This window comes from Bos taurus, chromosome 6, assembly GCF_002263795.3.
Source record: "Bos taurus isolate L1 Dominette 01449 registration number 42190680 breed Hereford chromosome 6, ARS-UCD2.0, whole genome shotgun sequence".
NCBI classification, from domain to species: domain Eukaryota; kingdom Metazoa; phylum Chordata; class Mammalia; order Artiodactyla; family Bovidae; genus Bos; species Bos taurus.
The window spans coordinates 84,098,074-84,123,268 of record NC_037333.1 but is presented as its reverse complement, the minus strand read 5'-3'; the positions used below and the strand labels follow the sequence as shown (position 1 = coordinate 84,123,268).

At 36.9% G+C, this 25,195-nt stretch overlaps 1 protein-coding gene across 8 annotated transcripts in view; it reads right to left on the bottom strand.

Annotated features, from left to right (window-relative positions):
- Nucleotides 1-21,497, bottom strand: part of YTHDC1 (YTH N6-methyladenosine RNA binding protein C1) — a 38,131-nt gene extending 16,634 nt beyond the window's left edge. For 2 of the 8 annotated variants that reach the window (XM_005208044.5, XM_059887639.1), the window contains exons 1-9: nucleotides 21,223-21,497; nucleotides 10,358-10,459; nucleotides 9,664-9,992; nucleotides 9,113-9,539; nucleotides 3,912-4,001; nucleotides 3,391-3,444; nucleotides 2,719-2,813; nucleotides 487-595; nucleotides 260-377 (exon numbers count right to left, since the gene is read on the bottom strand). In XM_005208044.5, the coding sequence (XP_005208101.1) occupies nucleotides 260-377; nucleotides 487-595; nucleotides 2,719-2,813; nucleotides 3,391-3,444; nucleotides 3,912-4,001; nucleotides 9,113-9,539; nucleotides 9,664-9,992; nucleotides 10,358-10,459; nucleotides 21,223-21,250 (1,352 nt within the window). In that variant the 5' untranslated portion in view covers nucleotides 21,251-21,497. 8 annotated transcript variants of the gene reach the window in all.
- Between the last annotated feature and the right edge of the window lie 3,698 nt (nucleotides 21,498-25,195).

Below are 25,195 nucleotides of genomic sequence, written 5' to 3'. Positions count from 1 at the left end.
AATACATAAAACTCGTGACTAAATCTTTGCCCTATGCATCTTAGATTATAAAGGTTGTAAACAAAGTATATAATGTTATTTTTACTTTCAATATTGTTGAATAAACCAAACAGGTCCCAATCAGATTAGGAGTAAGACCAAAAAAGGGGAGAATAATTAGGATAATAAATTACAACTACATACATGTTAACATTATCAACTGGTAGCCCACTTAAAACAAGGGCAATTTTAATTATCTACAGTGAAGTGTGTAATTTACCTGCAAATCCAATCAATTTTAAAGACACCTCCCAGCATTTTAGCACTCATTCCTGCTGGAAGTACCCAATGTATAGGAGATCCTCCATGATGTGATTCTGAAGAAAGTCTTGCAAATCCTAAGGGAAGAAATTATAATGTATTCATGCAAATATAATTAATGTTTTTACATATCCAATTTATTTTTACCCTGAAATTTCCCTTGAAAAATTAACAATGAAATTTTACCTTGAAATTTTCCACTCTCTCTCACAGAAAATATTAAGATAACGCTCCTTGCAGATCTGAATGCAACATTCAATTTCTTCTCATTTACAGGCAGTGTAGACCATACACCCTATATAAATGATGTGAAGATCACAGATTGAAATTAATATAAATCTTTTATGTTTCCAATTATATTTGCAAAAGACCAAGGCTACCAATAAGCTATTATGAATAAAGGTCCTATTTATCAGCAGTCAAAATAATATAATACTCGGGAAAAATATGGAGAAAATTAACCAAACTTAACAAAAATATTAAAACTATGAGTGAAACACATGAGGGCAGGAGCTGACCAAAACATATGAGCTAGAATTTTATACAATAAAAACAATCACCAACAGTTACTCTAAATTAGAACCATTTACTACCAGAAAAACATTTTGTTTGAAAGTGAATCACAATGTGTACATTTCTTCTTTAAAAATTGTGTCTAAACTTTCAATGGCTAAGTCATAGATCTCTTTTGGTAAATGTCACAATACACTTGAAAATATGTGTATTATTTTCAAATATCTCTTGACATTGATTTCTAACATAATTCCACAAGAGAACAGACTGTATGATTTCAATACCTTTAGACTATGAAATTTTTCACTTTGTTTTACATCCGTGGATATGTTCCAATTGTCTCCTGGATTACAGTCTATGGTAACATGAATAGCATTTGTACCCTGCTGTTGTGTGAAAACTGTATAAAATCTTAATTATGTTGAATTGGTTCATAGTGCTTTTCACGTCTACTATACTGTTCTACTTTTGTATATTCACTCTGTTAATTTTAGAGTGTGATACTGAAACTCCAACAAAAAAAATCTTAATTCATCTACTTAAAAAGTTAACTGTAATCTGTAGTGGAATTATATATAATTTTGTTCTGTAGTTTCCAATAAATGTGTTATCCTAGTTTCATAATTTGAAAAAACAAAAACAAAACTTGCTCAAGGACTTTCCTAGTGGTCCAGTGATTAGGACTCTGCACTTCCACTGAAGGGCACACAGGTTCAATTCCTGGTCAGAGAACTAAGATCCCACATGTAGTGTATCAGGGCCAAAAAAATTTTTAATTTAAAAAATAAAATAAAAATAAGTAAAATAAAAACTGCCTAATGATGCAAAAATATGTGAGTAAATCACAGGGAAGAATTTCTATTAAGTTTGAATCCTTTTTCTTTTCAATTTAAGTTCAAATTTTCATATACCAATAGTTTGAAGAGACTTATGTTTTATGTACAGCTGGAACACAGCTACCATTTCCAAAGCATTTTAATCAATTCTTTCTTCATGAAAGATTAAGAGGCAGAATGGTAAAGTAAAGCAGAAGCTCCAATTCAGTTTGATCTGCTGATACATACTAGATCTCATTCACACTAGATGCTTAAACACTTTTGCCTAAATCCACTCCAGCTGAGGAACAGAATAAATTTCCATTACATAGTTATTTGGCATATTATTCCTTCCATCTGTAAAACTGAATGGGTTAACCGCAAATCAGAAATACAGAATCATTATACTGACAGAAATATCTTTAAAAAAATGTTTAGTTTTACCTTTCTTGAAGTCAGTAGAAACTGTCTTAAACCAAAAATATGAAAACACTGTAATAGTTTGTATAAAAAGTAGATGTATTTTACAACAAAACATTAGAAAAAAATTAATCTTACAACATCTGACAGCAACCAGGTATATCCCTTTTGTAAAGGCTAGGGTGGGCCTGTAAACTGAGTCTTCTCTTTTCTTTGAAATCCAAGTGATCTTACTTTTGAGATTCTCCATAGAGGAACACCTTCTTTGCAAGAAAACCTCAAGGTGGAAAACAAGCAGTAATACAAAACAAAAACTGGCTGACTAAAGAACCTTTTTAAAAAGTGTTGGTATAATAAACTAGCAACTGGAATAAAGAAACACAAAACTTGAACCATTTTTGCAGTACAATGTATAATGAAATATATTCTTCAAATATTGAATAATTTTACTTCTAAACTCATCTTCAGAAGACTTAAAATAAAACTTAAAGTTACTACTTGGGTTGCTTAACCAGTTAAAAAAAGCAGACCCTGCAGGGCAACTGTGGGAAAGAGCTTTAAAGCTTTAATGAATATTACAGTATCTCATGTACTCAAGTGATAGTTAAGTCCACCTTCACATGTAAAATTTTCAAGGTTAGGATAGTTTCAACAGAACTGATGCTAATACCTTAGCTTTGGCAAGGGACACATTCTCATGGTTGTTACTCTTTATGAGAAAAAATCTTGCATCCTGTAGAACATATTTGAGTTTACTGGTTTGATCTGAAAAAAAGAAATCCAAACTGATTAACCAGAGGCCATTATCACACAGAAGAATTTAAGTTGTACTAACTGAAATTAGCCCTCCGCAACCCAGCTAAACTTTTAAAATTCATAATCACCCATTCAACCTGAAAAGCTAAGCCACAACACGTAGTAAAGCAAAGCTAAGAAAAGACACCAGCATTTTGCAAGAAGGCAAACCTAATATAGTAATGTTCCGATATATCAGATCCATATTTTGTGTGAAAATAGCTATAAATTTTATGGATTTTTATCACATTAACCATTTAAAATTGTAATAAATTCTTATGCTATTAAAATATATACATATTTTTTACACACACATCATCCACTCTGTCCAGAAACTAAGGTAGCTGAAGATGTTTGCTATTTTTCTAAAAGATATGGCAGCAAAAAGTGAATACAGAGCTCTGTGTAAGACATTATATTTTCCCCCCTTAATGCAATATATCAGAACATTACTACATTAAAACCAACTATTAATGGAGAACCAATAAGGCAAAATAATGACTTTAAGGCAGCATGCAATGAAAACAATTTCAAATTTAAATGATACCTTTTCGGACAGCACGAACGGAAGATGATAATTTCTCATGCTTCTTTTCTGAACCTGTATTTAGCCAAAGTACATTTGTTCAGATTGGGCTTTAATAGAGATAAGACAAAATTTCTACAGTCTTGTCACATAAAGTTCTCATTCAAGACAAATTATTCTTCCTGGCGCACCCACACACACAAAAAAAATACTTCTCAATGTGTACGAGTGTTTTGCTTTTTGGGTTGTTTGGATGTTTTTAAAAATATTTGAACAATTTCTCACTCAGAAAACTAGTCACTGAATCATCATCTTCCAAGAAAAAAAAAAAAAAAGTGAAATTCCACTTAAGCAATAACAGAACAGGATTAAAATAATAAGAAAAAGCTTAGTTTCTTCTAGAATTATTACACTGAACATGCCAGAAATCAATACTAATGAACATCAACAAGTTCACGCTAAACTACAGCCTCCACACTTTTTACAGCAGATTACATTAGAATCAGTCAGATATGATCACAAATAAGAGTAAATGAGAATACCTGCATATGACTCCGATGCAGAGCTTCCACTTCTATCAAAAATAATAGGAGATATGCCTCTAGCTCTCTTTCTTTCCTTCTTTTTCTCATCTAAGAAAGAATAAGACAAGATTTTTTAAAACATTACAATGTAAATTAATCAAATAAGGATGTATCATGTCTAGATTTTCCCTAACCTCTGGATTTTCATTACTAACCTCTCCTGACCCACTTAACTTCCTCAGAAGAAAGTGTTCCAATCCAGACACTGTTCAAAAGCTAAGCACATTTTTTATTTCTCCCACCAATTTGAATCAAATAAAAATGCACAGCCATTAATTAAAAACTACTTACCCTATATATAAAAGAAAGTCTTTAAAGTTTTAAAAGGCGGGAAAAAAAATTCTGCAAAGCAAACACTACTTTTCTTTCAATTAAATTTATGGTGTTCCCTCACACCAGCCAGAATGGCTGTCATCAAAAAATCCACAAATAATAAATGCTGGAGAAGGTGTGGGGAGAAAAGACCACTCCTACACTTTTCTTGAGAATGCAAATTGGCACAGCCACAATGGAGAACAGTATGGATGTTCCTTAAAAAACATTCAGCTAGTATGACCCTGAATCCCACTCCTGGGCATATATCCGGGGGAAAATATGATCCTAAAAGATACATACACCTCAATGTTCATCGTAGCACTGTTTACAACAACCAAGACATGGAAGCAACATACAGTCCATCAACAGAGGAATAAATTAAGAATAGGTGATACATATCTACAACCGAGTATTTCTCAGCCATAAAAAAGAATGAGAAAACGCCATTTCCAGCAACAGAGATGGACCTAGAGAGTGTCATACTGAATGAAATCAGACCTAGAAAAATATCTTATGACATCCCTTATATGTGGAATCTAAAAAGAAATGATACAAACTTACAAAACAGAAACAGACTCATAGACTTCAAGAACCAATTTATGGTTGGGGGTGGGGAGTGGGGAATGAGAGGAAGGGATAGTCAGGGAGCTTGGGATTGATATGTACATACTGCTGTATTTAAAATGGGTAACCAACAAGGACCAATGGTATAGCAGAGTAGGTACTCTGATCAATGTTATGTGGCAGCCTGGATGGGAGGGGAGTTTGGAGGAGAATGGATACCTGTGTATTTATGGCTGAGTCCCTTCCTTGTTCACCTGAAACTAGCACAACACTGTTAATCAGCGATACCCCAATACAAAATAAAGTTAAAAAAAAATTACAATGTTCCCTTCTATGCACCAAGTATCACTGTTTTAAGTCCTCTTTTAAAAAGCTTACTATCATTCTTCAGCAAAATTCCAAGTCTGATTTGAGATGTCCAATGAACCCCAGAACTCAAAGGTTTTCAACTGTTCAAATAAAAAAAATTACACTAAACTAGTAAGTCCCTTCTGGTTGTCACTGCTTGCTTCTGTGTCTTCAAATACATTCTTTTTGACCATTTCCTTCCTGAATTACTGCTTTTCAAATTCAATTCAAAATTTATCTCTAAAATCTCAGTGATGGTCTGTATAGTGCAATTAAAAGGCTGGGAATCTTCAATAGACAGAAAAGGTTTGCATTACTTATAAAAACAACTTCAAGCTTAATTTGGAACTTTATAAGCATATAAATGAAGACCTAAAATGGAATTAGGCTCTCCTGTCTCTGTTTATCAGTATTTTAATTACTTCATGATAAGCACCTTTACAGCTAAAAAAAGGAATATGATGGGAGAAAACATATATACTTATTTTTATAAAAATAAGAGAATGTTATAACAGTAATCAACGATCTTTCATATAAACTTCTTTTTAAAAGCTTTAAATAGATTATCTCCCTTAAACCTTAAAACAAACTCGTAAGATACATAATACCATTATTCTCACTTATAGAAAAGGAAACCTCAACTTAGTGGTGTGGTTAGGAAACTTGGCCAGGGTCCCATGGTTCCTGAGTGGCAGATCCTAGTTTCTAACTTGAAAGTACAAGACAAGAGCTCTATTCTTATTAAGAGAATAGAAAAGATATTTTACTACTGTTCTTGAAAGGGGATTCTAAGTTTAAGCTAGTTTAAAGAGGGAAAACTACAAGGTAATAAGTTCCTTCTAAGTAAGCATTTCTCCCCCTTGTAATTTACTACTAATACCTTCTCCAAATAAGATTGTTAACAAGTTTATAAATGATGCTGATGTTTCTAACTCTGGCAAACAGAGAAAGGCAAGGCAGTACATACTGACACAATTTCAAAACCGAGCCCATTTAAAGCTAGCAACTGGGGAACATACTGATATTCATATAGCTAGCTATAGAAAAAAGTATTCCTAGGCCTGCCGGCTTTGAATAAGACCTAACTTTCAAGTTTTAAAATCTTCTCCCTCAGGGTAAACTGTTAAGACTTGAAAAGAAATTAAACTGAAGTTTTAGTACAAAATAACTGAAAACCTCAACCAAACAGATGAGAAACAGGAGTTTTTGTCACATCCCAAATCTCTTCTCTCATCATGCCTGTTTTGTTCACTGACTACACATTCTTATATAGCATCTAGCATACAGAAGGAACTGAATTCATTGACTCAATTGACATGCACATGAAGGAGACTAGAAAAATAAACTTTGTTTTTAAAAAATCATTCTAAATTATTTCTTTCAAAATGTCTAACACGTTTCTTTTACTTTTTCCTATTTGAACCGTTAGGGAATCTAAGCATTACAAGGTTTCCCTGGTGGCTCAGATGGTCAAGAATCTGGCTGCAATGCAGGACACTCAAGTTCAACCCTGGATCGGGAAGATCCTCTGGAGAAAGAAATGGTAATCCACTTCAGTATTCTTTCCTGGAGAATTCCACGGACAGAGGAGCCTGGGGAGCTACAGTCCATGGGGTTGCAAAGAGTCGGACACAACTGAGTGACTAACACTTCCACTTCCACACATACAAATTGATCACAAAGAATAATACAACTCCTACTGCTGTTTAAAAATAATACTTTATGATTATAAGTACTAAAAGAATCTCTCAACTAAGATGATGCAGGAAAAATAACAGAAGCAAATCTTGCCCAACAATTTTTATATAATGTTAAATATTGTATTACCATGAAAAATCTCCAAGGAGTTTTTATCTTTTTTGTACAACTAACTTTCATTGTTCTTAAGTTTATGATCCCCTCTCCTGACTATTATTCTCAGATCAAAAAAAAGTCACCTAAAAAATAACCTTTAACAAGCACCAACTGTGTCACTTTTATTATAAAAGGAAGTTGCTAAAGTTCAGAGGAAAAAATAAGGTAAAATAAACCAGAGGCTAGAAAATTCATGACAAGGAAACTAAACTGTCATTCTTTGTATTTAAAAACTGGTACCCCTCTTTTAAAGTTTCAGGTTCTTTTTCTTTCACAGTAATAGAAACTGCTCCGTGATAAAAATAATAATATCCTGCATACTAAATAGTCTTTAAAACATGTTCCATGTAAAAGTCACAAAGCTTCCTTTAATAAGGAAAGTAAGAGTTCCAGGTATCTCTAACAATAAATCTCAACAGTTTTAATATCCAGGTTTTCTAAAAACCATTGGTTAGTATTCAATACAAAATATCTAATCTACAAAAAACATAAAAAGTATGAATAAGTATCTTGCTAAGTATCAGCATCTAGGAGCTTATTAAAAATACACGATTTCAGGTCTGATCTATTTATACAATCTCCTTGGCATGCGTGTTTACTCGCTCAGTCGTGTCTGATTCATTGCAACCCAATGGACTGTAGCCTGCCAGGCTCTTCTGTTCGTGGATTTTCTAGGCAAGAATACTGGAATGGGTAGCCATTCCCTTCTCCAAATAAGTCTCCCCTATTTAACTTAAACAAGATAAACATTCAAGTCAAAGAAATATCATTCCTAATGGGGACACCAAAAAGAAGATTCCTACAATAAAATGTCCCCTATTTTTCTATTTTCACACTCTCCACAATAAATGAACATTCATTCAAACTTTGAATGCAATTTTTGTTCTCCATCCATTATCATAAATTATAAATGCATATCCCATCAGCCTGTGCAAAGTATGATGGAATAATAGTAATAGATTCCACAAGTTTTTTTGTATTAAACCCAACTACCCATCTGTTCAGTTTAACTCTTTAACCACCTTCAAAAACCTGTCTACCTCCCAAACCTAGAACTCTGGTGAGTAGAAGGCTAGCAGCACTTCAGCTGTCAACTGGAGAATACCTGGCCATCTGCTCTAACATTTACACTATCAAGAATATGATTAACCAACAATGTACTACTAAAATGATAAAATTCTATAATGACATTGTAACTATCACATATATCAAAAGAACAGAACTTTTCTTGTGTTCCAATGTTTGTTACATTTGGCCTATGTAGCAGATCTGGTTGCACCTTTACATTAAGACAGCCATGGCACTATAATCATCATATAGTGGCCAATGATCTTTAAGGACCCTGACCTCTCCTTACTCTACCTTCTGAATTTCTCCCCAAAAGAGGGTCCCCTCAGCCTAGTGACTACAACTATCTACCATTCCTACTTTAAGTCTCCTGGGTCAGAGAAAGTGGCAAAGCATCTAATATTCTTTCCCAGTCTCTCCACAAGAATTTTATACTCTTATTTTCCATCTAATACCTTTTAAACCCAGCCCTCTGGAGGCATTGCCTCAGTCAGTCAACCCAAAGGTATAAAAATAAAAGTTCATGCTCCCAAGAGAAAAACAAAGTTATTTTGATTTCTGTTGCCACATGATGGAAATCTAGAGGCATTTAACATGAAAATACTGTAATACCTAGCAGATAGGTTCCATATGAATATACTTTAAGTACAGCAGTGTTTAAGCTAGTGTCGACTAGTATGTAAATCTAAGAATTTATAACAATAAAACCTCAGATATATTTCCTTATTAGAGAAACAAATGAAGTAATGTGCATTTGCAATACAATTAATTTGGAGCTGAGAAACACCTTTACTAAGATATGTAAATCTTATTCAAGTGCATAATACATTCCAAAACACACCATATTTAAAAAAAAAAAAGAACAAAAACACAGCACAGTCTTACTACCATCCCACAGTGCCTCGCCACAGTGCCTCAAATTTCATAATTCAATTTTAAAATATTCAAGAAGAACACCAATCAAGTCAACTAAAAAATAAAGACAAACTTTAACATATAAAAATTAGTACCTGATCCATCTGTTCCTGAACCAGATCTGACAGACCCATCCGTGAAGGTAACAGATTCAGAATCAGAGTCGCTAGCCTCACTTCTAGTGTCATAATCATTTCCCTCTTCCTTCTGGTCTCTCTCATCCTGTTCATATTCTTCTTCCTCCTCTTCCTCCTCTTCTTCCTCCTCCTCCTCCTCTTCTTCCTCCTCCTCCTCCTCTCCATCTTCATCCACCTCTTCATCTTCCTCTGCATCTTCTTCTACCTCTTCGTCTTCCTCCACATCTTCCACCCCCTCCTCCTCATTCTCTGTGTTGTTGCCTTGCTCATCAGAAGAACCACTGCTGCCAGTCTCGTGGTCAGAGCCATATTCTTCAGAGTTCACTTCCTCCTTAGAAGACTGGCTGGATCTGCTTGCACGTCTATCCACTTCAAGCCCAATTCTCTGATGTTTAAAGAAAAAGGGAATCAGCAGTCATACAACAAGGTCAGAGTGAATAAATAGTTCTAGCCTCACACAGAAATGAAAGAATTGCTCTCTGTATTATATCTGCAATAATATTGACTACCTCAGAATCATCTGGTGTAGGGGATTTGACCCTCCTTTCAGGATCCCTTTTCCGCAGACAAGTTTTGTCAGGCTGACTCTTATAAGGTTCTCTGGAGGCACTGCTTGACAAACGAATCTTCCGATCAGCTTCTAACCGCTTGTTTCTTTCAGATCTTTGATATTCCTCATTTTTATACTCTGTGACTGATTTTCCTTTTGTACTAACCATTCTTTTGTTGTTGTTAACTGATGAGCTCAGTGGCTTAGAAATCAACTGTCTTGAATGAACAGAAGGCTTTTGTCGCTTTGTATCAGCAGATTCCATTCGGTCACTTTTTCTTTTTGAACCTTAAAAATACCAAAAAAAAAAAAGGTTTGGGTATTAAGACTTATTTCACCAAAGTTCAACAAGTAAATACACCAGAGAGAAAAAAAGCCTCATTTCTTTAAAATGTCTTCTGAAATATTTGTACTCCAAAGTTAATTATAAAGAAAACACAGCTTTCAAATACTGGAATAAATTCACTTATCTGAGACATTTCACACGTTTGAAAAAACATATATTACTCTCTTTCATGTGGAATTGGGTACCACTGCTTGTTATGATTGTGCTTTTGGTGTTAAGAGCCTCAAGGAACAAGCACAAAAGCAAAGACTTAAGATATTTATCTCTATGTACACTGTTATTTTAACAAAATAAACAGAAATCTTACCCTTTTTCTCATTTTTATCTTGTTCACTCTCTGGATTATAGAGTTCATCATCTTGTTCTGGTACTTCAGTCAAAATATCATCTAGAACATTAAGTTCTCCATCTGAAAGCAAGGAAATTAAAAAGTAATGGGGAAAAATCATTACCATTAAGCATTTATTTCTGAGTACTTACTGTGAAGTTATTTAAGTATGAGAACATAACCTTTAAGGAGTTTTTATTTCAGGATCAAGACAAAAGAATAATTCCTATAAAACCATACAAAGCAGAGGATATGATACAGAGCCCTGGTCTACAAAGCCTAGGCTATGAAAGGATATATACTGGGGTACAAAAAGAAAAAGTCAGAACTTATTTGTGCATCATCCTTTCATCTCTAATTTTTTGTCAACTGCTTTAAAATGTGCACAAAAAAAAAAAAATACAGGTGCATAACTTTTAAATAAACATATCTATCAAAGGGATTCCCAGGTGGTGCTAAAGAACCCTCCTGCCAATGCAGGAGATGTGAAGAGATGTGTGTTTGATCCCTGGGTCTGGAAGATCGCTGGGGGAAGGGCACGGCAACCCACTCAAGCATTCTTGCCTGCAGAATCCCATGGAGAAGAGGAGCCTGGCAGGCAACAACAGTCCATGGGGTCACACAGCATCAGGTACAACTGAAGCGACAGCCCACATATTTATCAAAGATTGTGAATTTCGGGAAAAATACTTACTGATTACTATTTTACAATTCAGAAACTCTGGCAGACTCCAGCTTAAACAAGTAATCAAAGTTATCACCACCCACAGTGGATCAAATCAGTATCATGGACCCTGGTATGACGCACTACTCATGGAACACTTCTCCAATATTCCTATGCAAAATGCAAAACCTAAACCTATACATAAGGAAACAAATACAAAACCAACCCAAATTTAGAGGCATCCCAAAACATCAATATCATGAAATACAAACACTAAGGAAACACTTCAGATTAAAGGAGACTAAAAGATACGCGATACAGCACATGATCTGAGACTTAACTGGAAAAACTAGTGAAATCTAAATAAGGTCTGCAGATTTGATAGTACTACCGTTAAGTAAAAGAGAATTCTACTTTTTAGAAAATACATACATAAGTATTTAGGACTCGTCTGCAACAGACAAAAGATGGAGTGTGAATGAATTAGAAAGACAAATATGGTAAAAAATGTTAACATGTGAAATGTGGTTGAAAAGCAAAATCTTCATACTATCCCTACAGCTATCCTGTTGTCTGAAATAACATCGAAGCAGGTTAAAAGAAGAAAATTAGTGATGCTGGTTTGGACTATAAAAAGTGTAACTTGTCCAAACAAAGAAACCATTGACTGTAACTGATACTTTCAATGATCATGAAAACTTACAACTCAGTTTCATCATCCCACCCTCCTTCATACCGCCCCCATCCTGTCTAATAGGACAAAAAAATTCTTAGAAATATATGCAATTATGTATTTACTACTTTAAACTGATTTTTCCCCCCAAATAAGGCACTAAAGCTAATGGTCAATGTTTTAAACACTAAGTATACAAGCATCAAAAATATCTTTCCAAATTTAAGGTGCCATAACAAGAGATATAAAATCATAAAAACTGATGACACAGGACAACTGTACCCATGGCTCTAGCCAAAAAGCAAAGCCCACTCAAAGTATAACAAGGTTTATTAACCTGAGGTCTTTGAACAGGTTAGATATAACTCAAATTTCCCCAAAAAGGGACAGAAATCAGGTACTGAAGAGAACTAAAGCAGATAATGTAGGTAAATAAGAGGAAAAGCAAGGTGACACAGGATACAGAAAACAAATCTTCTGTACCTGGAGCCACAGTTGCTACTTAGAACACTGAAAATTACATATGCCTGAAATAGAATAGTAACTGATTTCCTTGAGCCATAAAAATGCTTACCTGTACTTTACTATTTTTCTAAAATGAATATATACTATATGGACTGCTTCCTTTTTTTTTTTTTAATGTTACTGAAAATCAAGATATGTAAACCAAAATGGTTTCTCTCATCCTTTGGGTTCATGTTTTCACTGAAGAAAATCCCCTTGAAACCTGAACAGTGCAAACACAATTTTTGGATACTATATCATAAATAAAGAATAAAAACATATAATTTGATTTTTAGACATCCATGTTTTTCAGATATTAAGCCATCTTTGGGTCAAAGTTCTCTAGTCAGTAAAAAAGTGGGTCCAACAAATCCTGAAAGATAAGACATCTGTAGAACCAAAACAAAACAAACAAACAAAAAAAAACTATGACATGACAGCAAATAAGACAATCAATACAGTGCTACCTAAATCTTTGCAAATTGCTAGTTCTTGATTAGAAATATCCACCCAAAAGCTTGGACAGTCACATGAAATTATATACTTTTATACATGCTAAATCTAACACAGAAAGAAATACTGTGAAGCTGATTATATCAACTTAAATTTCAGACATGCCTAAATCATGGTTTACCTACAAAAAGGGTACTACTCTCTTTAAAAACTTCAATAAATAATTTTATTAGACAAATCCAAAGATTAGTTGCAGTTTTAGAAAGTATCTACAAATTTTTAAAATACTAATCAATACTTGCTTTTCTAACATTTTATCACTTTCATACATATCATACATGACACACATAAACTATATTTTAGACTGCTTTGCAGATAAAGAAATAGAAGCTGAGAAGTTCAAGTTACGCAAATTCACTTGTCTAGAGTCCAGGCTTTCTAAATATATGGTTAAATTACATGTAAACAATAGAAGTACCTTTAAACAAAGTGTAAGAAAACAAAAACCCAAAACATCACTGAAAGGTTGGGTGCACTAGTAATTAATTTCAAATTAGTGCATCAGAAAGCCTTGCATCCTAAACATTGCAGCATCTTAAATTTACTTTAAGTTCAACCACAATATCCTCATTTGATGTCTACAAATTTTTACCCATTTTATACTCTATGACAACAAAAATGTAACTGGTTTTAATCACAAAACTGGCAAACTAAGACCTGCAAGACAAAATTCAGCCCACAGCCTATTTTTGACTGACAAGAATGGTTTCAACATTTTTAAGGTTGTGTTTTTAAAAAAGAAAAGAATATATGACAAAGATCTTATGAGGCCTACAGAGCCTAAAATATTTTCTGACTCCCTGATATAAAAGATTGTATTTGTTACTTTTCTCCACCACTGAAATCTTTTATTTGCTGAAATATGATACAGACGAGATTTGTGTTTGGAATGAAGAAAATCCAGGTCATCATTTAAGAGCTAGGTATCTTTGGGGAAGTCCCAATTTGAGCTCCAGTTTCTTCACCTCTGATAAGAGGCAATTAGAATAAAAAGATCACTGTTTGGGGTGGGAGCGGCGGGGGGGCGCAGGTATTTGACCCTCCTGAACCTTGTATTAATAATGACTAGGGTACATGATATACAAAATACAGTCCTGAATATAAAACAAAATCCTCTTTTCTCAATAACACAAATACATAAATATTCTGACTACTGCAGTAAATTTAACATGCTATCCCAAAACTTGGTGACTTAAAACAATACAGTCATTTATTATTACTGCTTATGGTTCTGAGGCTCAACTAAAGTCTCGCATGTGGCTGCAGTTAAAGGCTGGCTAAAACCATCTGAAGGCTTGTTTATTCACACTGGCTGGGTAGATTCAAAACAGCTGGGGCTCCTAGGCCATGCTTTTCAATGGCACCCTCTACCATGACAGCTTCAGCATAGGTCAACCTCTTTCATGGTGGTTTAGAGCTCTAAAGATACATTAATACAGCCCAAAAGAAAAAGGGCCATCTACTCAGGTTCAAAGAGAGGAGCCAGGGACTCCAACTACTGTGGAAGAAATGTTCCAAATACTTGGAAGGTGTTATCCAAACTATCACCACTTGCTTAGTTTTGCTTATTTAATTATAAATGTTAAGATGTATTCTTAAAATAATACGAGTATTGGGTTATAAAGCTAACTGCTTCCTATGACCATTCACTGGCTAGAAAATGTACACTTTGTGTTTTAATTCATGTTTTTAATTTAAAATGAATTAGCTATAAAGGATTATTTTAGTAATCTCAGAAGTTACCACTATGAAAGATTAACCTACCCCTGGTACATCCTTTTGGGGAAGAAGAGAGAAAGTAGCATCCACTGGTTCTCCAGTGTGACTTCTTTTATGCTTTAAATCACTCATTTTATCCTGAAATTTAACATTATTCTGCACAGTGATATGCACATGTTCAATTTCATCACAGTAGTTTGACAGCAGCACCATAAGAATATTAGCAATAAAATGAACAAAGGTTAGCAGATGCCTGGTTAAGAATTCTATATAAAATATAACTCAAATGCAGCATTTCCTAACAGGATTTTTAGATGAATTTATTTATTTAAAGATCTATTTATTTTTATTTTTTGGCTGTGGTGAGTCTTCAGTGCACAAGAGCTACTCTTTTGTGGTGCTTGAGTTTCTCATTGTGGTGGCTTCTCATTGCACAGGCTCTAGAATTTGGGCTCAGGAGTGGTGGCGCATGGGCTTCTCATTGCGGCAGCGTCTCTTGTTGCGGACCAGAAGCCCTAGAGCGTGAGGGCTTCAGCAGCTGCAACACATGGGCTCAGCAGTTGAGACTCCTGGGCTCTAGAGCACAGGCTCAACAGTTACGGCTCATGGGCTTAGCTGCTCTGTGGCATGTGGGATCTTCCCCAACCAAGGATTGAACCTGAGTCCCTTGCACTGCAAGGTGGATTCTTAACCACCGGACCACAAAGGAAGCCCCTCAAATGCAGTATTTAAAGTGCTTTATTTATTTTTTGAGAAATCTATATAGAGTCTTTAAAAAAAAAAAAAAAACCCGTTTAAAGTCACAACAAAAAATGAATTTTTCACAATGTGTCGATGCAACAAAATAACTCAAATGAAACACAAACAGTATTCCCATTTATAGTTAAAGTTCAAATCCATTCAAAGTTATACACTAAGAGCCTGTAGAATTTAGCTCTTGGATGCTTTGTCTTTGAAAGCTCCAAGGGTTTAAAGTAAGAACATATATTCTACATTTTAAAAAAAGACTATTTGATCACTGCTGCTGCTGCTGCTGCTGCTAAGTCGCTTCAGTCGTGTCTGACTCTGTGCGACCCCATAGACGGCAGCCCACCAGGCGCCCTCATCCCTGGGATGCTCCAGGCAAGAACACTGGAGTGGGTGGCCATTTCCCTAGGGTCCCAGGTTTTTACCTGAAAACTACCAGTTGGAGCAGTCCTGACAGTCTTTGGTAAAGACACACACAAAGTAATTTATGTCAAAGTTGTGCATGAGACAATCTAGCTTTATGTTTTTTACATCAGGGTATTTACCAGTATTTCCTGAACATGGACCATACTTATCCCTCTATTCTCTATTACCTCAATACTTGCCATTCCTGCTGCTAGATCGCTTCAGTCGTGTCTGACTCTGGGTGACCCCATAGATGGCAGCCAACCAGGCTCCCCCGTCCCTGGGATTCTCCAGGCAAGAGTACTGGAGGGGGTTGCCATTTCCTTCTCCAATGCATGAAAGTGAAAAGTGAAGGTGAAGTCGCTCAGTCGTGTCCAACTCTTAGCGACCCCATGGACTGCAGCCTACCAGGCTCCTCCATCCATGGGATTTTCCAGGCAAGAGTGCTGGAGTGGGGTGCCATTGCCTTCTCCGTACTTGCCATTACCTATTGTATTAAATAGGGGTTCACTGGTGGCTCAGATGGTAAAGAATCTGCCAGCAATATGGAAGACCTGGGTTCGACCCGAGTTGAGAAGATCCCCTGGAGGAAGGCATGGCAATCCACTCCAGTATTCTTGCCTGGACAATCCCCGTGGACAGAGGAGCCTGGTGGGCTACAGTCCATGGGGTCGCAAAGAGTCAGACACAACTGAGCGACTAAGACACACACAGTTCAGTTCAGTCGCTCAGTCGTGTCCGACTCTCTGCAACCCCCATGGACTGCAGCACGCCAGGCCTCCCTGTCCATTACCAACTCCCGGAGTTTACTCAAACTCCTGTCCGTTGAGTTGGTGATGCCACCCAACCATCTCATTCTCTGTTGTCCCCTTCTCCTCCTGCCTTCAATCTTTCCTAGCATCAGGGTCTTTTCAAATGAGTCAGTTCCTTGCATCAGGTGGCCAAAATATTGGAGTTTCAGCTTCAGCATCAGTCCTTCCAATGAACATGCAGGACTGATTTCCTTTAGGATGGACTGGTTGGATCTCCTTGCAGTCCAAAGGACTCTTACGAGTCTTCTCCAACACCACAGTTCAAAAGCATCAATTCGTCACCGCTCAGCTTTCTTTATAGTCCAACTCTCACATCCATACACGACTACTGAAAAAGTCATAGCTTTGTCCGTACTGACCCTTGTCAGTAATGTCTCTGCTTTTTAATATGCTGTGTAAGCTGGTCATAGCTTTCTTCCAAAGAGCAAGCATCTTTTAATTTCATGGCGGCAATCACCATCTGCAGTGATTTCACAGCCCAAGAAAATAAAGTCAGCCTCTGTTTCCACTGTTTCTCCATCTATTTGCCACACACACACATCTATTTTTAAAGCATTTTATCTGCCTGACCCTAGAATGCATATGCCCATAACTCTTAAACAACACTGATATTAAGTAACTACCAAAAAATTTATGGTTCAATTCAAGACACTGAGGTAACAGGAACACCAAACATATATACTTTTAGTACACAGGATACCTTGTGAAAGAGTAGGAATGCTACAGGGGACAAGCCTACTCAACTCCAGTGGATTCACTGTCTTAAGAGAAATGCCAAGTACCCTGTCAGATCTTATAAATTTTCAAGAGGATTTCTAAATTCAGATTTTTACTTGAATTGTCTGACTTTCAAATACTCCTTGATTTAAAACAAAACAAAGCAGGCTGCTGCTAGCTTGATTCCTTTATGGAAATACAATCATCTGTGAACGTTTTGCATTCGCAATATATGATGCTCATACATGGACTTCATTATCATCACTGGTTAAACAAGCATAATCTTATGTTACCATCACAAACTATTAACAAACTGAGTTTTGGGATAAATATACAGATCCACAATACAGGAAACAAAACAAAGAAAGAAAAAAATCACTGTTTTTAGAGAACCTGTTCAAAACTGTGTTAGTCAACAAAGCTTGTCTTCTGTAGATGGGAGTATTTGTTTGGATAAGATAAACACAGGAACTTTAAAATCTAACTGGCTTTCAAAGTAGTTTCTAACCTTTAGAAGGTTATGTATGAAACAAGTATTCCAAAAAGAAGCCCAATAAATTCAAGTACTGTGAATAAAATCTCACAGTTCTGAATCCAAATTTAGTACTCTTTCCACTGTGCCAGAATTACACCTCAACCTTGAAACTCCTGGCCTGAAAGGCCACAATCCTTAACTCCAGGGATACCAGTGTTGAAAATAATATTTATCTGAGAAATGGTTCGCTTTTTGTTTGTTTTTTGGACTCTGGAAGCTTCTGGATCAGGAGATACAGAGTACTGTTTATTTCAGGATCCAGGTTCAGACTAAGACCTTAAGTATTTAAAGGGAGGAAAAACAGACAAAAAAAAAAAACTGAGCAGTTAAATATATTGTGCATTTTGTGTCTAACATAGGGCACCAATACATTACAGTTGTTATTTTAATTCAGTTAATATAGTGGGGTTTGGCGATGGAGCAACATTTCCTGGAGCCTCCCATTCTGTTTTGTTTTAGATTAGACCAGTCTCTCAGTTATTTTTTTGTCATTCAAATTGTCATTCTTCTAAAAGAAGAGACTTGGATTTCCCGTCCCATCCAAACTTCCTGCCTCTCAAAAAACAAACAACTGAAGTCTACGGAGAGCATGTGTAGCTTTCTGTCCTACTTCTATTATGGATAAAACAAATATATTGGAATATCAAACATACTCTACGCTTTATAAAGCCCTAAAGTGAACGAACACTATCTAGCCCTAAAGACTTACTAGAGTGAGGACATGTGTTTGTGTGTGTGTGTGTTACCAAATGCACATATTTGTATGTATTTGCATGAACGTGTGTTATGTATAAACTGAGAAACTCTTAACTTTGGACATCAATAGCAAATATCACATAAATAGTTTTTAATGAAGTCCAACTTTGAACTAACGATTTACAATTTTCTAAATCATTTATTCAAGGTACTGAGACAATTACTGTACACCAGCAATCGGGTAAACAAGACAGACATATTCCTGGCCCTCATGGAGCTTCCAGTTGGGTAACACGCAAAAAACATGTTACTTTTTAAAGTGGTACCTAATTATCCACATTTTAGATATATTAAACTTGTGTAACTGTTCTCCAGAAAGAACTTTATAAGAACTGAAATAAAATGCAAAGATGTTTATACAGAAAAACGGCAAATAACATTCGATAATACCACCAACATTTCAACATCTTCCAAATCTCCATTTTGGATAATCACCACAGGAATTAAGCAGGCAATTTCTCCAATTACAGGCTTGAGCTTTCAAGTACAGGTATTACATAAGCATTCATACAAGGTAATGTCTGCTTATTATATAGCTAATGTGCAAAGCCCAATAATACAAGGGGTTTATGACCAAAGTTTAACTGTTTTGTTATTTACAGCAAATTTTTGCAACTTAAACTCATTTCTTATCAAGATCTTACACCACTTACAGAATCTTTAAAGAAAGGCCTAAGGTGTGTGGGCATGTCTAAGATTCTTACAGGGCTTATCTTTATAATTTCTTAACGTTTCATTCAAGACATCTGCTGTTCATTTTTCCTTGTTCAATGTGAAAATAAAGTCAAGTATTAATTCTAATTCTAGCTATTTTCCAGCTGTTTGACAAATATCAAGAAAGTAAGACACCCTAGGCCTCAATTTCCTTATTTGCAAAGTAGGCTATTCTAGAAATCTTCCCATTTCAAAATTATATAAGCAACTCCAGTAGGTATGTATCTGCTAGCTTTGCCAGTAAACTATAGACAATCTTAAACTATAAGATAAGCATTTTTATCATAAATTTTGAAATAAGCTGAATTACGAAAATTAAGTTTTTAAAAACTACACAAATGTGAGGCCTTTCAAAAGCTGGACAATTTATCCTAAGTATTGCTCTTAGGTAGCATTACTACTTCCCAGTAAGTGACAAAGTTCATGTAGACATTTTCACCTCTAAATCCATTTCTAAAGCAAAAAATTCAATATAGCACCTACTCTTTTTCCTCCTGTACAACTGTGTCTACTCCATAACTGACTTACAACTATGTTCATCTTGAGACAATGAACTCTTGAAAGTACCGAGCTTTACTCATTTTTCATCTAGCTCATCTCACATACCTCAACCACCATCCCACACACACAGCTCATAGATAACACTCTTGAAACAATCGTTGACTGAGTTAATTCTTACTGATTAAAATCATCTATTTAATACTACTATACTTCTAATTAAAAGCAGTTTGTTTTATTTACTAACATCATGCAATCTTATGATCACATTCCTTCTGGATTTCTCAAAAGGAGGGGAGAGGATTTTTAGGGCTCGTTAAGGAAGGAAAATTAAACTACTAAAACCTAATCAATCCCATGATTGCATTCCTTCTGGATTGCTCAAAAGCAGGGGAGAGGATTTTTAGGACTCCTTTAAGGAAGGAAAATTCAACTACTAAACCCAGTCACCATCTCCTGCTTAAACCAGGAGCAGTTATCTTAAACATATTCCCACCCAGTCCAACTCTCAAGGTTGTCCCTTTCCCTAGAACAGTTCACTGATTTTTCCAGTTCATTGACTCTTTCTTCTTTTAAGGAGCAAAATTAGAGATCACAAATCTAATGGAACTTGACTCTGCAGTCCATTTAACAAATTGCTCCCCTCACCACACAAAAGGGTAGATTCGAGAAATAAAGGGCAACAGCTGGCCATATATGTATATATTTTTTAATAATCAGCTATATCCTTCCCAAAACTATTATAGTAATCTTTGGGTTGTAAAAAAAACCTTAACTCACCATCCAATCTAGACCACTCTTCAAACTTGTATTGAGTCTGGATCTACATCTAGGCCCCGGAAGGCCAGTATTTCAAAAGACCTGATATTTCATTCTGGCAACATCAGTTCCTCCCAGATTTCAAAGCAACTGTATCCCTCCGACTCTATAAATTACATTTGTTCCTAGTTACCCTCCAGTAACTACGCAAAACGTGTGTCTTTCAGAATAGCGGCCAAGATTTTTTCTACCAGGCCTGAACCACATAATCCTCTTTTCAAACATTACCTTTCCCAAAATAAGTAAATATGTAACCAAATAGGCCATTCCTGCCACTGCCTACTTAACAGGAACAGAAATTACTTGTCGACATTTCCCCGGACTAATCATCTATCTATACCACGTCTTAAACATCCACTAGACTACCAGCTTTAATCGTGGCATTAAGGGTTTTCGAAATTCAGCCTAAGAGAAAAGACTTCCAAAAATACGCATTACCTCCGCATAATACTACCAGGAAATAAACCCAAGGGCCTGCAACTCAAGAAAGGCCTTCTCTCAGCCGCGCCCAGGACGGATAAACGTTACGTGAAGAAGGAAATTAGGATCAAAGAAAAAATCCAAGGCTAGATGAAGTGTTAGGTCATGTGGAGACCGAGGACGAAAGGGCAGGCCTGGTCTTTGCCAGTGAGTTCGAGTGTCTCCATGGAGAGACCGGCTCCGCGCGGAGCAAGCTAACCTCCTCAACCCCCAACTCACAATGACGACCACGGTTCGGGCGACCACTCCAGAGCCCCGACTCCGCCCGTCACCTTTCTCCGCACTAACCTTTCTCCTCTCGGCTGTCGGCCGCCATTGCTCCCCTCTTGTTTCCGATGCTGCTGCTACCGCCGCCGCGGCTTCGAGGCGACTCGCGCGGGTGCCGCAGGCGCGGCAGCAAAACAGGCGCGTCCGTCAGTCCGTCCGCTGGGCTGCGCGCTCGGCACCGTGGCCTCTACACTTACCCTTCCCGATTCACCCTTTCTCCCCGCTTCTTCCCTTTCTCTTTTCCCCTTCCCTCCTTTCACTCTAGCCACCCGCAGCTTAGGCCCAGCCTTCCCGTTGGGGCTTAGAGACGGGAGGAGGGGAAAGGCGGGGGTTGGGGGGAGGGAAACAGATGGCGACGGCGGGCGGCGCTAAAATGGAGCCTGCTTCCTGCGTGAAACAATCCAGCTCCCGAAGTGCCCTGCGCTGTTTACGCTACGTTCCTCCCTGGGAACGTCACAGTGCGGAGAGGGGCGAAGAGGCGGGACGGACGAGGGAACGTGACGTAACGTCCGCACGTCGTGCCGCCCCCCTGCACCCCGGAAGTCTCTGGAGTGAGTTTCATTTCTAGGGATCTAGTATTCCAAGTTACATGCTATCTTGCGTACTCCCAAGTTTCTGTTTTCTCACCTGAAGCGCCTATTAAAGTACCTTCCAGCCTCAAGACAGAGATGCTTCCTGTCTCTCCGCAGGACACCTGATTCAGTTCTGAAAATTGAAGGCTTATTTAGGACAAGTCTGGGCCAGCCCCTGTGCGGCCACCACTTTCTACACTAAGTACAAGATGTACTTTCTGATTTGGTGCTGAAGGCTTACCGAAAGGCAGCGCAGGATGCGATCAGCTCAGTTGTAACAAAAGCCTGCTAGTTGTGTTTTTTACTGGGGAAAGGAATTGTATTGTATTTTAAAATAGCTTTGTAAAGTCACGTAAATTTGATTTAAACATGTATTGAGCTCCTAGGGTACACAGTTGAGTTAAATAGACTTGAGAAATTAAAACTACGAAAGTGACCAAAAATCATTTTACATGATAGAGTAAGATCTTTGAGGACACTTGCCTAAAGTTCATTGTCAAAGGGATGAAAATATAATTTTGCTTCACTGTTCCATAACTGAGTTTACAAGGGAAAGAAAATTTGAACGCAAAAAAAAAAAAGTAACATTGTTAAGATATAAAATCAAACTAATAACAAATTCAAAGAAAGGCAGGATCTATGCTCCCTTGTTCTTTGACCTTGATTGGTTTCTCTCTTCAAGGAGTTTATATTCTACTGAGGAAGACAAAGCATAAGTAAAAAATTAAAAATCATGATGAATTCTATGAAAGAAAAAGCTAATATGGCAAGGCAGGGGGCTTAGGTGAAGGCTTTTTATATAAAGTCCTAAGGAGATGAAGTTGAGACTGATACCCAGTAAAAGGTGGAGATAAGGGTCTTCCAGGCAGAGACCAGCACACCCAAAGGCTCTGATCAGGAAGGAGGCCTTGGTGTGGTCAAGGATCCACAAAGAACATCACTGAGCTACCACCCAGATAGTGAGAGAGCAAGTGGCTGAGATAATGTTTGAGAAACAGGCCACATCTTTAGGAGTAAGGGCCTAATCAGGACCCAACCAAAAACAAAAGCAGCTCAGTATCTACAGAGAGACATAAATTCAGGGGTGAGCCCACTGGAGGCAGATGGAAAACACCTCTGGCTTTCCACAGATCCACACCTATAAAATGTGAAAATAAGCCAACACAAGTTCAAGATGAGCAGCACACCTAGGAGGAAAACAGCAAAATCTTAAACATCTCTGAAACATTTTCCACAATGTTTACTATTAAATCAGACCAGGGCCAGGTCCTATAGAACACGTTGCAAACTGGTGCCTGCTAACCTAAGACATCTTGAACCATCAGTGTTTCTGTGCTTTTATTGAAGCTTAATTCCTTTAATTGGGGCAGGCACTTTCCAGTAAGACTTCCTCCACCATCCCTCTCAACTGCCTTACCTTTGTCCAGTGTTACTGACTGAAGTATGTATCTATGAAGTGTGTGGATTCAGAAAAAAAAAAAAAATGGTAGTTGGATTCTGTTGCTCTGGGAAGGTTATGTAGAGTGAAGAGTAAAGGAAACTCAGTACAGAGTCTTAGAGAATATCAATAAAGGGAATATACAATATGAACCTAGAACATTTTGTCATATTAGAAAGGAGTAATAAGAGAATGCTGCTGCTGCTGCTGCTAAATCACTTCAGTCGTGTCCGACTCTGTGCGACCCCATAGACCGCAGCCCACCAGGCTCCACTGTCCCTGGGACTCTCCAGGCAAGAACACTGGAGTGGGTTGCCATTTCCTTCTCCAATGCATGAAAGTGAAAAGTGAAAGTGAAGTCCCTCAGTCTTGTCCTACTCTTAGCGACCCCGTGGACTGCAGCCTACCAGGCTCCTCCATCCATGGGATTTTCCAGGCAGGAGTACTGGAGTGGGGTGGCATTGCCTTCTCTGAAGAGAGAGAATGCTAGGGCCCTATCAAACTATGAGGCATTTTGAGCAGCTGTAAAGATAAAATTGCAGTGGACTGAAATATACCAAATATGTTTAAATCCTTGAATTCATCATAGTTCAAAAAAATCTCTCAGTCCCCTTTGGGTTATGCTAGGGAACCAGTTCATTATTTTGAAAAATGGTAAACAAGAGAAGTAATCATTTAACCTGTCTTTCAAATTAGAACTGTATCTCATGGTTACCAGGCAAGTAGTTGATGAAAGAAAGTTTCTCTTTAGGGAGGTATTCAAGCTAATATGTGTCCAGGGCAAAGCAATGTTATAAGTTAGGATGTCATCATTTTATAACCATGAATGAGATAAACAGATCAAGACAGTAGTTATTAATGGTTGCTAATTTGTATAACAGACTAAAACCAAGGTCCAGAATGAGCCACAAGAGGAAACAAAATGTGGAAGTTGAGTCTTTCATATTAGAAAAGATTAAAAAACATAAATATGCAACCTACAGAAGTTCAAGGTGATTAGCCTTCATATGACAGCAGCCTTAATCTGACCTCAATTTCCTAAGCCAGAACTACCCAGCTAAATGGTTCTGAAATTCCTGACCCACAGAAATGACAAAAGATAATAAAGGTTGTTCTTGAAACCACTAAACTTGAGGGTATGTTGTTACATGGCACTTAGAGAAGTAATATAAAATGCCATATGTTAAAGTCAATTGTATTTCTAAATATAGCAACACACAATTGGAAAATAAAATTTAAAAACATTTACAATAGCATTAAAAATATAAGATACTTAGGAATACTGAAAACTATAAAACAGTGTAGACAGAAAATTAGAGAAGACCTAAATAAATGAAAAGATACTCATCATGCATTGAAGGACTCACTATTGATGTCAACCCTCCCTGAATTGATCTATAAATTCAAAGCAATCTCATTCAAAATCCCAGTGGAGTTTCTTAAAAGAAATTGACAAGGTGAAATTAAATTTGTAGGGAAGTGAAAAGGACTTAGAAGAGTCAAAATAATTTAGGAAAACAAGAACAATTTGGAGAATTAGCACTACCTGACTTCAACACTTATCATAAAACTATAGTAACACAGTGTGGTAAAGTAAGACAGATAGACTAATAGATCAGTTTGGTTCCAAATAGGAAAAGGAGTACGTCAAGGCTGTATATTGTCAAGTTACTTATTTAACTTATATGCAGAGTACATCATGAGAAACGCTGGGCTGGAAGAAGCACAAGCTGGAAACAAGATTGCTGGGAGAAATATCAATAACCTCAGATATGCAGATGACACCACCCTTATGGCAGAAAGTGAAGAGGAACTCAAAAGCCTCTTGATGAAGGTGAAAGAGGAGAGTGAAAAAGTTGGCTTAAAGCTCAACATTCAGAAAACGAAGATCATGGCATCTGGTCCCATCACTTCATGGGAAATAGATGGGGAAACAGTGGAAACACTGTCAGACTTTATTTTGGGGGGCTCCAAAATCACTGCA